The following is a 14,777-nucleotide window of genomic DNA, read 5'->3' as shown; positions in this document are numbered from 1 at the left end:
ATGGGGAGGAGGTGAGCAGCCCTCAGCGGTGAAAGAGCAGGTTAGGGACTATTGAGAAAAGCTGGACGTGCACAAGGCCATGGGTTGAGATCTAATGCATGCGAGGGTGCTGAGGGAATTAGCTGATGTGATTGCAGAGCCATTGGCCATTATCTCTGAAAACTCGTGGTGATTGGGGGAGGTCCCGGACGATTGAAAAAAGGCCAATGTAGTGCCCAGCTTTTAAAAGGAGGAGGAGGAGGATCTGGGGAACTACAGACCAGTCAGCCTCACCTCAGTCCCTGGAAAAGTCATGGAGCAAGTCCTCAAGGAATCCATTTTGAAGCACTTGGAGGAGAGGAAGGTGATCAGGAACAGTCAGCCTGGATTCACCAAGGGCAAGTCATGCCTGGGCAACCTGATTGCCTTCTCTGAGGAGATAACCGGCTCTGTGGATATGGGGAAAGCAGTGGATGTGATAGATCTTGACTTTAGCAAAGCTTTTGATACAGTCTCCCACAGTATTCTTGCCAGCAAGTTAAAGAAGTCTGGGCTGGATGAATGGACTACAAGGTGGATAGAAAGCTGGCTAGATCGTTGGGCCCAACGGGTAGTGATCAACGGCTCCATGTCTAGTTGGCAGCCGGTATCAAGCTGAGTGCCCCAGGGGTCGGTCCTGGGGCTGGTTTTGTTCAACGTCTTCATTAATGATCTGGATGATGGGATGGATTGCACCCTCAGCAAGTTCGCAGATGACACTAAGTTGGGGGGAGAGGTAGATACGCTGGAGGCCATAGTGACCTAGACAAATTAGAGGATTAGGCCAAAAGAAATCTGATGAGGTTCAACAAGGACAAGTGCAGAGTCCTGCACTTAGGACGGAAGAATCCCATGCACTGCTACAGACTAGGGACCAAGTGGCTCGGCAGCAGTTCTGCAGAAAAGGACCTAGGGGTTACAGTGGACGAGAAGCTGGATATGAGTTAACAGTGGTCCTTGTTGCCAAGAAGGCTAATGGCATTTTAGGCTGTATAAGTAGGGGCATTTCCAGCAGATCGAGGGACGTGATCATTCCCCTCTATTCGACATTGGTGAGGCCTCATCTGGAGTACTGTGTCCAGTTTTGGGCCCCACACTACAAGAAGGATGTGGAAAAATTGGAAAGAGTCCTGTGAAGGCCAACAAAAATGATTAGGGGGCTGGAGCACATGACTTATGAGGAGAGGCTGAGGGAACTGGGATTGTTTAGTCTGCAGAAGAGAAGAATGAGGGGGGATTTGATAGCTGCTTTCAACTACCTGAAGGGGGGTTCCAAAGAGGATGGAGCTCGGCTGTTCTCAGTGGTGGCAGATGACAGAACAAGGAGCAATGGTCTCAAGTTGCAGTGGGGGAGGTTTAGGTTGGATATTAGGAAACACTATTTCACTAGGAGGGTGGTGAAGCACTGGGATGGGTTCCCCAGGGAGGTGGTGGAATCTCCTTCCTTAGAGGTTTTTAAGGTCAGGCTTGACAAAGCCCTGGCTGGGATGATTTAGTTGGGGTTGGTCCTGCTTTGAGCAGGGGGTGGGACTAGATACCTCCTGAGGTCCCTTCCAACCTGATATTCTGTGATTGACAGGAGTGCGGCCCCTCCCCTGCCAGTGCAGGGCATTCAGGTGCGGTTGGTGGGGAAGGACAGGACTGCGCCCCATGCCGCTGGGTCAATCTTCGAGCCCCTCAAGTGCTCACGGGCAGGGGTCTCTCCCTAGTCCCAGTGCTGACTGGGGGAGGGCTCGCTGCGGCCAAGGAAGCGCTAAGCAGAGACACGGTGAGCATGGGCATCGCCTGGGGCATGCGGGGAGGGGCTCTCAGGTGCCATTGGCTCTTTGGAGAGCTCCCCAGACTCCCTCTCAGCTGGCAGCTGGGCGCCAGCCCTGAGCACAGCACCCCGAGTCACCCCTTGTGCCTGGTCCATCCAGCCCCCCCCCCCCAGGGCCCAGCTCTGCACAGTGCCACGAACGCCTCCCACTCCCCAGCCCCGGAGCTGCCACTGCGAGAGAGAGCTGGGGGGTGGGGGCGGCAGCCTGCACCCCAAACCCCTCATCCCCGGTCCCACCCCCGAGCCAGTACCCCCAGCCAGAGCCCTCACAGCCCTGCACCCCAACCCTCTGCCCCAGCCCTGGGCCTGCTCCCACACTCTGAACCCCTCGGCCAATATGGAGGTGAGGTGTCACACGGGGCGTATCTCACAGGTGTGAGGTGTCACACGTCACCTCCATGTTGCTGCACAGAACAAAATTCATTGCGCACGTGGGTGGGAAAGTTAGAGGGGTCGCTGGGCACAGCCCCCTGCAATGGTGCATCACCCGGGGCTGGGTGGCTGCGTGCCAGGAGCCCTCGCCAAGCTGGGGGTTCAGAGGGGAGCAGTGACTGGCGCAGGGGCAAGGCAGCCACTGGGCTTGGTGCCACGAAACGGGGAGCTGTTCCTGGAGCCCCAAAGGGCGGCGCTAGGAGAACTGGGGGAGGGAACTAAGGGGCCCCTGGAGGGATGAGGCTGGCAGAGGCTCCTGAGGTGTGTGTCTCTGTGCATGTGCACACGTGTGTCTGTGTGTGCACACATGTGTGGTACAGCACCCAGCACTGTGGGGCCTGGGGCCAAGCCGTGCTCCTGCACTAGGGCTGATTTGGTTCTTTAAAGGCTGCGGGTCTGAGGGGGAAGCCACATGCCACGTGGCTGCAGCCAGGCTTTGTGCAGCCAGATCCCTCCGCCGAGCACGTGCGGCGAGGCGGGGAACAGCGGTGAGCACACGTGCGCTGCCTTGGCCCGGGCTCCGGCACACCCAGCATGCTGCCACCACATGTGAATTCCTGCTGCCGCCAGGCCGGGGCCCTCCCTACCCGTGCACAGAGCTCGGCTGGGGAGCGGTAAGGCCGGCGCTGGCCCTTCCTCCTGCCCCCCGGGCTGCTGGGGCCACTCCCTCGGGGCTCCATTGCCCCCCCATCGCCAGCCATGCCCCCCATGCGTGGAAACCCTCCCTAAACCCCCTCCTCAGCCACACCTGCACCATGGGAGGCAGGTCCTGCCTGGGGCAGATTCCCCCCAGTTCGTGCTTAGCCCCCTCACTCATGGCCTGGCCACGCTCCAGCCTGCCGGAGCCGGGGCCTGGCTGGAAAGGCTCTGTCGAGCCCCAGCACACGTGGGGGCACCGGAACTCCACCCTACTAGGCCTGCTGGCCCCTGCTCAAACACCAGCAGCCGAGCCTTGTTCCCATGCAGCTGGGGCTGGCTCGGAGCCTGACACCCCTTCCTGGCGGCCAAGCTGCTTGGCTTATAAACATGTAGCGTGAGGCCCCCCCAGGCTCCGTCTGCCTGAGCCACGTGTGCATTGCTACAGGGCTACAGCACTGTAACGGGCAGGGCTTGGCGGCAGGCACGAGACCCCCCCGAGTCTGGCACACGGGCCCCCGCCTGGCAGTGCCTGCAGAGTGCAAGCAGCCCTCAGCCCAGGGGAGGAAGGCTCTAGTGCAGGCGTGTGGGACAGAGCACCCGCCCGCAGTGCGTGGGGTAAGCCCCCTGCTCCGAGCACGCCAGGGATGTGCCAATTTCTGCCAGCTGAGACTCTGCCCCGAGCATCTCGGAGCTGAGGTCTGTGCGCTTGGCTTGGGATGAGCCACGAGCACCGGGCGCGGATGGTTTGGCAAGCTGTCCTGGGGCCCAAAGGGGGCAGCTTCTGCCCAGCGACACCGGTGCACCCCCCCAAGCCCCCTGAGCACCGTCGGGCCAGGTTTTCAGCCGGGACAGCTCCCGTGTGCCGGCTCCCAGCTGCACCTGGTGTGAGCGCGCTCCTGAGGACCTGCCCACTTACCCAGCTGGGCTCTGCACCCCGCTCGCTGGGGGGGGCTCGGGAGCCGGTTCTGCCCGAGGCTTTGGGTCGCAAATGGGCCCCACTCAGCAGCTGGTTATGGCGGGGTCCAAGTCTCGGAGTCGGCCAGCGAATCGCTGCTCTGGCGGAAGGTGGCTTCAGCGTGCACTAGCCCATCCTTGGCCTGCCCTGGGCCTGCGACGGTCTCGGTCCTGGGCAGTCCTGCTAGCCAGCCGGAGGGGCCGGTTTGCCCGCTGGGCCCGCGCCGTTTGAACAGCGGGTGGTTAGCCAGTGTGGCGTCTCCACCGGTGCCTCGCAGGCAGGCAGCTGTCTGGCCAAGTGCGCGCTGAGGGCGGGCTGGAGTCGGGCCCACCCGCCAGGCAGGGAGGGTGCTGGACCGTGCGCTGCCCAGCTGGCGCCATCGGCTTTAGGAACGATCTGGCTGCCCCAGCCGTGTACTTTCCCTTCCCCAAATGCCAGTTTTACAGCTGTGGGCTGGTGCCCTTTCCCCAGTGAGCGACACAGTGGGGCAGGGGGGGGACAGCGCGTGCCGGGTGCCCTGGGCACACACACGTCCTGTGTTTCGCTGCAGAACAGCTATGGCGGCAGGGCTGCCTGCCCGGCTAACCCCGGCGTGGCGGGGCCGTGCGGGGAATGGTGGCCAAGCCCTGGGACCCCGTCACTCCCTGCCGGTCCTGCTGGTTGAGCTGAGGTGGGTTTCCTGAGACCCCCCACCCCAGCCTTCCCTCAGGCCACTAGAAGCCCAGAGATGGGACCACGTGGGCAGGACTCACACCAGAGACCAGCCAGCCTCTGTCCCCCATGCACAGGAGCTCGGCCCGTCCCTGGCAGCTGGCTCTCCGTGGCACCGGGGCAGGGACTGGGCACTATTCCTCTGCCCTGCCCAGCACCGCAGCAGCCCTGGCCCAGGGCCTCAGCCAACGCTGGCTTGTTCAGGCAGCCGCCGTGAGCCCAGCTCACACCGCTCTCCCCTCCACCCCCCATGGGCGCCCAGCTGCTCAGTCAGCTTCTGCCAGGCCTAGCACCGGGAGACACAACCCCCTGCCTGCCCCGGAGACTGCTGGGCGGCTGGGTGAGCAGGCCAGGCGCTGGGGGGGGGGGGGGGTCACAGCATCTCCCCGGAGGCTGCTGGGCGGCTGGGTGAGAGGCCAGGCGTGGGGGGGCGGGGGGTGTCACAGCATCTCCCCGGAGGCTGCTGGGCGGCTGGGTGAGAGGCCAGGCGTGGGAGGGGTCACAGCATCTCCCTGGAGGAGGCTGGAGCGTAGCCGGGCTCCAGGCCTGACCATGGGCCTAGCAGAGCGAGAGGCTGTGGTGGGGAGCGGCCCCCGGCCCCCGTGGGAGGGGGGCAGGACTCGCCTGGTGTCTATACGCTCAGGGCGCTTTGGAAACGTCCCATTCGTAAGGGGCAAGAGGAGAGACCTGAGCAATCCCCGTGGGGAGCGGCCCAGAGACGGGGGGGGGCTTTACTCTGGACCCAGAATAACGTCGAGGACCCGAACAGCGGCTGATGCCCCTGGCCCAGTGCCGCCCCCTCCTGGAGCAGGCAGGTACTGCAGCCCTGCATGGGACGGGTCAGAAACAATGCCCGAGTCCTTGCACGAGGCCTTGCACGAGCTGTGGTGTCAGGTGCTTTAATCCTGGGGGTGCCATGGGCGGTGGCCCGAGGGGGCGGCTGCTGCGCTCAGCAGGGTCGGTGGAGATGCAAATAGAGGCGGCTGGGCCAAGTGCAGCCGCACGGTCTGCGTATAACTCTGGGGAGGGGCTGGGGCCTGCTCGCCCCCGGTCACAGCGAGCTGTAAGGAACAGGCAGAGCCATTAAAGCAGCCCCAGTTCTGACCCCTCCCTGTCGCCAGCACCCCACAACCCCAGGCCCCGCCTTGGGCCCGTTCCCAGCCCCCCGAGTCCTCCACGTGCCCCTTCTTGTGGGACACACACCACACTCAGTGCACGGGGGAGGCATGTCCCCAGCTGCGGGGGCTGCCGTAACCCCCCCTCCCCGCAGCACCTCAGAGCTTGCCTCCTCCTGTTAGACCTGCCTCTGCTGGCCTGACGAGCTCGTTAATAAATATCCCCCGTTGGAGCTCTCAGACTGGGATCAGGCCACCCCGTAACCTTCCCTTTGCCCAGCTAGGCAGACCGAGCTCCTGGGGGCTCTCGTCCTTTCGTCAGCCTCTGATCCCCTCCAATCTCTCAACATCCTTCTGGGACTGTGGCCACCAGACCTGGGCCCAGGAGCCCAGCAGCGGTCGCACCAGTGCCAGGTGCAGAGGGAAAATCACCTCCCTGCTCCTACTGGAGATTCCCCGGTTTACGGCCACAGGGTCACACTGGGAGCGGCTGTTCAGCTGATTGTCCATCCCCCCCCCCCGAATCTTTCTCAGCGTCGCTGCTTCCCGGGGGAGCCCCCATCCTGTAGGTGTGGCTGGGGCTTTGTTCCCAGATGGCTACACTTGCACTGAGCTGTATTACAACGCACGGTGGGGGCACGCTGCGGGGGGGAGCCGCTCCCAGCCCTGCGCCCCACGGCCCCCCTTCGGGGACAGAGCCCTGGCTAGTTAGGGCCAGGGCCAGCGCAGTCAGGTCGCTCCAGAAAAGCCCCTGGGCAACTTATTTCACACTGGGGCCACAAGCCAGGCCAAGGCGGCCTGCAGCGTGCCCCCATGGGGAGTGGGAGCAGGTCGCCCCTGCCCCCCAGGGCAGCAGCCCCCTCCCTCTTGGGAGCTGCTGTCCAGCCCTCCAGCAGGGCTCTGCTGGGGTCTCGCTTCCAGCTGCCACTTGGGAAAAGCCTGGACACGGGGCTCTGGCTGGGTCCGGCAGGGTCGATGCTGCCCCTTACCCTGAGTCCGCCCTTCCCCTCGGTCCCTGCCTCCCTCCCCAGCGAGGAGTCACCTGTGTGTGTGTGCGGGGGGGGGAGGGGGGGGTGTGAAGGGCCATGCAGTCACTACGTACCTCTTCACGGCTGCACCCGCTTCCCTTTCCTCCACATCCGGAGCCAAGGAAAGAAGTAAAAGCAGCCCCAGTAGATCCTGGAAAATCCACAGGCAGGAGAAAGCAATGTTATTCTTAGCTGCGTTATTGTAGGGCCTAGTAACCCCAGCCATGGACCAGGCCCCCCCTGTGCTAGGCAATGTACAGCCATAGGGCAAAGACGGCCCCCTGCCCCACGGACCTTGCAATATATGCATGGCTGGATGCAGGGGCTGACATCGCTTGAGCTGTAGCTAGCTAGGTACTATTGGATGGATGGGTCAGTGGGGGGGGCTGGATGGCTCAGTGGGGGGGAGCTGGATGGCACATGGTGAGTGTCCCAGATGCTGGCATCCTAAGCACCAACCCCCCCGGGGCAGCGGCCTGCTTTGCAGGGCCAGGAGAGCCCCGTGGGTGTAGCCTGGCTTGGCACTAGCTAGGCCGATGATGGTGCACAGAGCGCTGCAGGCTGCAAGCCCGTGGATGGGACGGGGTGTAGCTAGGCGTGACAGGGTAGGATGAAAGGGAAAACCCAGGTTGCCTCTCAGGGTGCACGGCCCGAACACAGGCTGGAGTGAGCTGCGCCCCCCTCCCATCTCCCAACAGGAACAATGGGGTCCCCCGCCCCGGGACAGCTAAAGCCCAGCTAGACAACACCCATCTCGCTACAGCGGGGGTGAGTGGGGAGACAGGCTGGCTGTGCTAGTGGGGCTAGTGGGGTGCCAGCGCCCCATGGCTTGCACATTACTGCGCATCCCGCCCGGGCCCCCAGATCGGCACCCAGCCCCGTGGTGTCGGCGCAATGAGTAGCTGTTGTGACGAACTGGGACTGTTCTTAATGTTTCCTCTGCATGCTGTGTGGGTGCCTCAGTTTCCCCTGTGCAGTTCTTAAGTCTCCAGTGTGCATAAACAGCTGACACTTTGTATCCTGGCAACAAATGGCTGGGGCCCTTCCCCCTGCAATGGGACGCTAAAGGTGAACAGAGAGATCAGGTGACCTCCTGGCCCGGGAAAGAGACAAAGGCCAGAGAGGAGGGGCTGGAGGGGTTTCAGTCTGGGGCTGGCTGGGGATGGGGAGTGAGGGCAGACATGAGGATCTGCCTTGTTGGGCCCCAGGATGGACCCGGCTGAGGGGTCCCGTTCTCTGTACCTACAAGCTCTGTGTTAGACCCTGTTCCTGTCATCGAATAAACCTCTGTGTTACTGGCTGGCTGAGAGTCACGTCTGACTGCGCAGTGGGGGTGCAGGACCCTCTGGCTTCCCCAGGACCCCGCCTGGGCGGACTCGCTGGGGGAAGCGCACGGAGGGGCAGAGGATGCTGAATGCTCCAAGGAGAGACCCAGGAGGTGAAGCCGTGGGAGCTTCTTGCCCTGCAGACAGGCTGCTCCAAGGGAGAGGAGGCTCCCCAGAGTCCTGCCTGGCTTTGTGGGGAGCAGTCCCAGAGCAGCGCCCGGGGACCCCGTGACAGCCGTAGTGACCCCTCCCTGCTGGTCACCCGAACCGTCACACACCTGCCCCCGGCTCGCTGGGAGCGGCAGACCCCGCACCCGCCGGGCTGTGACAGTATCTCCGCCCCCGCCCCGTCTGACCGCGGGCCAGCCTTGCCGATACTCACTCCTCCTCGTCGGGCTCCCCTGGCAGCTGCCAGCGCTCTGCCCCCGGCTCCTCCTTCCCCACCATCAGCTCTCCTGCCTGAAGAACAGAGCTCTCCTAGAGGGGCGCCTGGCAGCGGCGCGAGGCGCCATCTCCCCCGGCCGGTTTAGCAGGGGCCCAGGGCTAAGCTCTGTCTGTCCCTGCAGCGTGCCCCGGGGCAGGGCAGAGCACGGAGCAGGTCTGGGGGCAGCTCCGCTCCCTGCTTGGAGGAGAGTGAGCTGGGCCGTGGCCTGGCCGGAGAGGCCTTGCTGTCCGATAGCCCCGTGGCTCAGGGAGAAGGGGAAGGGGCTGCCAGGGGTGCCCAGCTTGGCCCCGCTCTCCTGTGTCGATGCCAGGCAGGGGGGCTGCCAGGAGCACACCAGTCCCAGGTGGGGTGCTCCTCCGAGACGCTAGCTGGGATGAAGGTTTCCACTCACACACTGCAGAGCCGCGTCCATCACTCGATAGGCCTCCCGTGGGCCACGCACCAGCCTCTGCAAGGACGGGACCTTGGTCAGCATCAGTGCTCGGCCCCCCTGCAGCAGGGTCAATGGGCGGAGGGGGGGGGAGATAGCTCCAGGGGCCCAGCCCCTACGGCCCACCTATGCCCACCATGCCAGAGCCCCGGGCAGCCCAGCTCGGGGAGACACAGCCCTGCCGGGGACCAGCTGCTGTTGCCAGGGCACTCGTGCGGCAGAGGGCAGGGGTAACACCTCACCCTGAGTGCTGGCCACCCCCAAACAGTGCTGCCATGAGGGAGCAGCAGTGGCTGCAGGGAGGGGCCTGGCGACTGTTGGCAGGAGAAGAGCTGGGACTAACCCTTGCTGCTTTCACGGTGATGCCCTGGGTGGGGGTGATTAATCCTCGTTTTCTGGGGTTCGACCCCCTTCCTCCTCTGGCGAGGCCGGTCTCCGCAAGGCCTCCTGCCATCAGCTGAGCCAGGGGAGCTTGCACTGGTCGGGGGGGCCTGGGCTTCGCTCCCTCCCCAGTGATCGGGGGTGGGACAAGGCTAGCAATGTGGCAGGCCCATGAACCTTGCAGCGACTTGCCTGGCTCCCCTCCAAGCAAGTCCTGCAGTTTGCACCCCGGCCTGCTAAACCCTGGGAGGGATGCTCAGGTGCTGCGGACGTTGCTTGGAAAGCGAGGTGTTTGGGGAGCGTATTCCACCGCCCGCCGGGTTCCGCCCAGGGAGGGGGTGAAACGCAGGGTCGGCTGGCTCTGAGCTTGTGCCGTGCCCCGGGTACTTCACAGCACCCCGCTGCACTGCCTCTGCTGGGTGACACCTGAGCCCTCCATGGGCCTGTCCCCCCCCTCCCGCCCCATTCCACGCCAGTGCTTCCCCTGCCTTGGGGCGGCGCTCTGTCCCCTCCGCCTCCGGCTGAAACGCCAGCTTCTCCTCGAAACCGCTCTGGAAGAGTTGAGGCTGAAACAGAGTGAGAAATGCTTAGAGTCCCATCCCAGGGGGCCGGGGGGACGTCCCCAGCAGGGACACGGGAGAAGAGACCCCGTCTGCCCCCAACCCTACCTGCTGCTCTCCTGCCATCAGCTGCTCCTTGCACGCCCCTCCCTCCACCAGCTGTCGCGCCAGCTTCTTCTGCTGCAGGGAAAGGAGAGGCCATGGCCGATGAGAGCCAGGCGAGGGCAGCGGGGATTGCCCTGAGCCCGCGTGGGCATTGCCCTTTCTGTGTCACAGCCGCTAGATTACATGGCTGATTGGTAGGTATCACCTAGCTCATCTAGACAGACAGACATTACCCTGCCTCGCATCGCCTGCCAGCCTCCCTTGGGGCGCCGTTATACAGCCAGAACAAATGGCCTGCACCAGGGTGTTCACACCCTGAGTGGCTGGGCTGGGTCTTGCTGGCTGGAGGTGGACATGGTGCAGTCACAAGCAGTGAGCAACTGTTGCTGGACCAGCTCTGACTGTAACGTGGGTCGGGAAGGGGGTCTCGTTAGTGAGTTAAAAAGTCAGTGGGCTCTGCCTACGCTGCGGGTGGCTCCAGGGCGAGGGAGCTGGCTAGACAACGCTCGCCGGCTGCCCTAGTTCTGTTCTGTAGCGTGCCCGTCGGCGCTTGGATCAGGTATTTGCTGAAGTCTGGGTTCCACCCCCACCTTTTCTCAGCACTAGCACGTTCCCACCAGCGCAGCTCCACCCCGATGTCTGTGTACCGCCGGTACGGCACTGGCGTACTCACGTCTGTGCCAGTCAGCCCTGCTCCAAGTGGGGGGCGAATGGCACGACGTGGTGGTAAGAACACCAGGGACTTGCCTAAACTAGGGCTCCCCCCATTGCTAGGGCACCAGTGGGAGGCTTCCTGGGGAAGGGAGACGCAGCCGTTGTGAGGACAAGGCCCTGCTAGCCACGGTACCGTATGCCCCTGCACCCTCTCTCTGCCCAGCCTGCCCATGCTGCAGCCTGTCCGACGCCCACTGACCCGGAAGGCGCCATCTCTTATCAGGGCGGCGTTGCATTCTCCCCCAGACCACAGCAGCTCCTTCAGCTCCTGCGCACGCATGTCAGACCCCGACTGGACCGGCAGCTCCGCCTGGATCTTGAGCTGGTACATCTTGGCCGTGGCCCGGGGCGACAGTCCCGGTGAAATTCCTGAGGCAGGCAAAGGCTCTGGTCAGCTCACAAGCCATGGCTACAGGTTGAGATGGCGCTGGAGAATGGTACCAACGGATCCTAGTATTTGTATGGCCGTAGCATCGCGACGCCCAGCCAGGGCCCGGATCTCCTCGGGATAGGTGCCGTACAACTGCCAAACAAAAATCCCACCCCAGTCCCTGCCCCAAGGAACCGGGCCCCTGTGCACTCTGCCTGGCAGTGCTGGCTGTAATGTCCCAAGAAAGGCCCAGGTACCATGCTCCCCAGGCCTGCAGAGACTCCAGGAGACACCCACAGCCAGGGTGGAGAATCCAGGCCAGGCCCACCACCCATCTGTGCCCTGGGGCCCAGCCTGCACCTCGGCAAGGGCCGGAGGGCGTCTCATGAGCCGTGGGGTGTGTCTGAGCCCCCTGCTATGTGGAGGGGAGGGAGGGGAGGGCCTGGCCTCTCTTGGTGGGGCCAGTGGTGATGAGTTTCCTTCATCCGGTGAAATGGCCTGAGACCCAACAACTCGTTGCACATAAGCCACCGAGCGAGAGGTGATGGCCAGAGATGGGCCCAAGCCAGGAGGTTCTGCCCCGAACCCAGATCTGAACCTCCAGGGGCTTGGATCTGAGGTTCTGGGTCCCGCCCGCCTCGAGTCAGGACTTTGGCTCCCCGCTGACTGGCCTGGCTGGGAGCGAGCCCCAGAGAAAGGCTCCAGCCGTATCTCACCCTGTGCCCGACTGCCGGAGCCGCCCAGCCCCGCGCTCCGCCCGCTGGCACTGGCCTGCCCGGTGTCACCGTCATGAGATGGCCACTGCCAGCAGGAGGCGCCACGTGTCCTTTCAGAACAGCCCCCCAGCCCCCTGGTTTCCATGCCTTTCGCGGCAGGAGGGCAGCGCGGCCTGCCCTGGCCATGGGCACTGGCCACCAAGCAGCCCAGCTCCAGGTGCCAGGGCCAGGCGCTCACCCGACGAGGCCCCCGGCGGCTGGGAGGTCCCGTCCGGCCCGCACGGCTCCCTGGGCCCTCACGGAGCAGGGAAGAGATGGGGCCGCTGAGGGGAGACCCCAAGATGGCCTCCCGCTGGAGCTGCCGGGTTCCCTGCGCCGGGGTTCTGTCGCCAAGGCTCTGAGGTCACAGCACTGAGGTTCCCAAGAGAGACGGGGCCCGGGATGGAGCCCTGGGGGGCCGCCGCAGCCTGCCGGGGCCTGAGGTCAGGGCTCTGGCTGGGCCCTGATGACGTCCGCCCCGAGAGCCCCGTGGGGAAGGGGCCGGCCTGTGTGCCCGTGGCAGCGCCAGCCGGGGCAGGGCACACGCAGCAAGCGGGTGCTGGGCAGGGCCTGTGTCAGCGAGCAGCCTGGGACTGCCTGCGTGTCTGGCCCCCGTAAGCCAGGCCTGAAGTCACGGGCTGGATTCTGCAGCGATTCCTGGCTCAAGCTCTAGCCCATGTCAGCCTGGGGCTGGGACCTTCCCGGGGGTCACAAACAGGGGTCAAGGGTGGCGAAATGGGCAGGGGACCCAGCTGGACGGGTGTGGGGCCTGGGGAGGGGGCCCAGGCATGGAAGAGATTGGCAACCCCAGCTCAGAGCGCCTCACAATATTTTAAAACAAGATTTCACACATTTTAAAAAATATTGTACCATGTTTATTCTCCTGGCCCTGTTTGTTGATGAAAGCAATTCTTCCTTCCAGTCCTTGTAATTTAGCTAGTCCTGGTGACGGGACCCCATCCACGCCTTCTCCTGGCAAATCTCTGCGGTCTGGGCCAACCCCCCTTCTGAGGGATTTTACCATCAGTCCCCAGGGTCATTCCCCTCTGCCCACCAGGGCTGGCTCCAGGCACCAGCTAAAGAAGCAGGTGCTTGGGGCGGCCAATACCATGGGGTGGCGTTCCAGCCACTATTGGGGCAGCACGTCTGGGTCTTTGGCAGCAATTTGGCAGAGGGTCCCTCAGTCCCTCTTGGAGCAAAGGACCTGCCGCCAAATTGCTGCCGAAGAGTGGAGCGGCGCGATCCCGCTGCCGCAGCTTTTTTTTTTTTTCCGCTTGGGGCGGCAGAAAACCTGGGGCCAGCCCTGCTGCCCACCCTCCCCACTTTAGAACATAAGAACGGCTGTACCGGGTCAGACCAAAGGTCCATCCAGCCCAGTATCTGTCTGCCGACAGTGGCCAATGCCAAGTGCCCCTGAGGGAGTGAACCTAACAGGTAATGATCAAGTGATCTCTCTCCTGCCATCCATCTCCATCCTCTGACGAACAGAGGCTAGGGACACCATTCCTTACCCATCCTGGCTAATAGCCATTAATGGACTTAACCTCCATGAATTTATCCAGTTCTCTTTTAAACCCTGTTACAGTCCTGGCCTTCACAGCCTCCTCAGGTAAGGAGTTCCACAAGTTGACTGTGCGCTGCGTGAAGAAGAACTTCCTTTTATTTGTTTTAAACCTGCTGCCTATTAATTTCATTGGTGATCCCTAGTTCTTGTATTATGGGAATAAGTAAATAACTTTTCCTTATCCACTTTCTCCAATCACTCATGATTTTATAGACCTCTATCATATCCCCCCTTAGTCTCCTCTTTTCCAAGCTGAAAAGTCCTGGCCTCTTTAATTTTCCTCATTTGGGACTCGTTCCAAACCCCTAATCATTTTAGTTGCCCTTCTCTGAACCTTTTCTAGTGCTAGAATATCTTTTTTGAGGTGAGGAGACCACATCTGTACACAGTATTCAAGCTGTGGGTGTAGCATGGATTTATATAAGGGTAATAAGATACTCTCCGTCTTATTCTCTATCCCCTTTTACATCAGAGAATCAGAGAACTGGAAGGGATCTCGCGAGATCATCTAGTCCAGTCCCCTGCACTCAATATGTGGGATGCCTCTTCCAGTAGTAAATCCCCTGGCTACACCCAGGCCCTTTGCTCAGAGATGCTGCTGCTTTGCGATCCGATTTCTAGCGGATGTGCTGTAGGATTCAGGGTATGTATTTATTAACGCGAGCGTAGCTGAGTCCCGCGTGAGACACAAGCAGACTCGCTCAAAAACACGTATCAGTTGGGGATTTGGGTGTAACCAAATTCCATTCACTGGAAGGAAGGAGGTGCATGTCCACACAGCCTCCTGAGCCAGGAGCCTGGAAAATGTCAGCCTTCGAAGGGCAAACTGTTATTGACCCTAGAAATGAAACCCTCAAGAGCAGGCGATAGGCACCCTCCCTTCCGGAGGCCATGAGACTCTGCCAGGGCACTCACCCTGCATCCTGAAATTCCTGGATCACTCCCAGTTGTCCTGCATCTGCCACATCTCCTGCCAGCAGCTGGATGGGAAGAGTTATAAAGGCCGACGTGTATTTGGGGCTTCACCGTGCTAGGAGCCTTTCAGCCACATGCACGGAAGCACTGTCAGTTCACAAGGGTGCTGCTGCCATTGTGTGGGGGTGTGAAGATGCCAACAGCGCAGAGAGGTGCAGGCGAGGCTTGGGAGCTTTCACGACTAAAGCTCGTAAGAAGAAACGCTCCCTGGAGTCAGATTACCCCACAAGCACCTACTTCTCCTGAAGCAGCTGGTGCTGCCACTGTTGGAAACAGCAGGCTGGCCGGGATGGATGCTGGGTCTGATCCAGTCTGGTGTGACACTGGCAAAGCGGGTGCCAGCTCATGCCAAGGTCCCCATGCCGCCATTCAACCCTGACAAATACCTTGCTGGGATTGGGCTGGCTCACCTGCATGTTAGAATTGTTCAGACAGG

General features: G+C 62.2%; 1 protein-coding gene across 3 annotated transcripts; it reads right to left on the bottom strand.

Moving 5' to 3' along the window:
* Positions 1 to 5,457: 5,457 nt before the first annotated feature.
* On the bottom strand, positions 5,458 to 12,159 carry LOC120408292. 3 transcript variants are annotated; one of them, XM_039545031.1, is made up of 8 exons: positions 12,002 to 12,159; positions 10,877 to 11,046; positions 9,967 to 10,038; positions 9,787 to 9,864; positions 8,879 to 8,935; positions 8,425 to 8,501; positions 6,792 to 6,868; positions 5,458 to 5,635 (listed from the first exon to the last, which is right to left on the bottom strand). In XM_039545031.1, the coding sequence occupies exons 2-7, from the start codon at positions 11,006 to 11,008 to the stop codon at positions 6,796 to 6,798; spliced, it is 489 nt and encodes a 162-aa protein (XP_039400965.1). In that variant the 5' UTR covers positions 11,009 to 11,046; positions 12,002 to 12,159; the 3' UTR covers positions 5,458 to 5,635; positions 6,792 to 6,795. The 3 variants fall into 3 exon arrangements, with proteins under 3 accessions (XP_039400965.1, XP_039400963.1, XP_039400964.1); XM_039545029.1 differs by lacking the exon at positions 12,002 to 12,159 and adding an exon at positions 11,764 to 11,941; XM_039545030.1 differs by lacking the exons at positions 8,425 to 8,501; positions 12,002 to 12,159 and adding an exon at positions 11,764 to 11,949.
* Positions 12,160 to 14,777: the final 2,618 nt, after the last annotated feature.

The sequence above is a fragment of the Mauremys reevesii genome, linkage group 6 (assembly GCF_016161935.1).
Source record: "Mauremys reevesii isolate NIE-2019 linkage group 6, ASM1616193v1, whole genome shotgun sequence".
NCBI classification, from domain to species: Eukaryota; Metazoa; Chordata; order Testudines; family Geoemydidae; genus Mauremys; species Mauremys reevesii.
This window is presented reverse-complemented; position numbering and strand designations above follow the sequence as displayed.

What these genes read in the sequence shown, in the direction of transcription:
- LOC120408292 (XM_039545029.1), bottom strand. Translation starts at nt 11,908, where the DNA reads ATGGAAACCAGGGGGCTGGGGGGCTGTTCTGAAAGGACACGTGGCGCC. An exon ending in CTCCGGCAGTCGGGCACAGG is followed by an intron (nt 11,047 to 11,763) that starts GTGAGATACGGC and finishes TGCCTGCCTCAG; the next exon opens with GAATTTCACCGGGACTGTCG. An exon ending in GGGGAGCCCGACGAGGAGGA is followed by an intron (nt 6,869 to 8,424) that starts GTGAGTATCGGC and finishes TGGATTTTCCAG; the next exon opens with GATCTACTGGGGCTGCTTTT.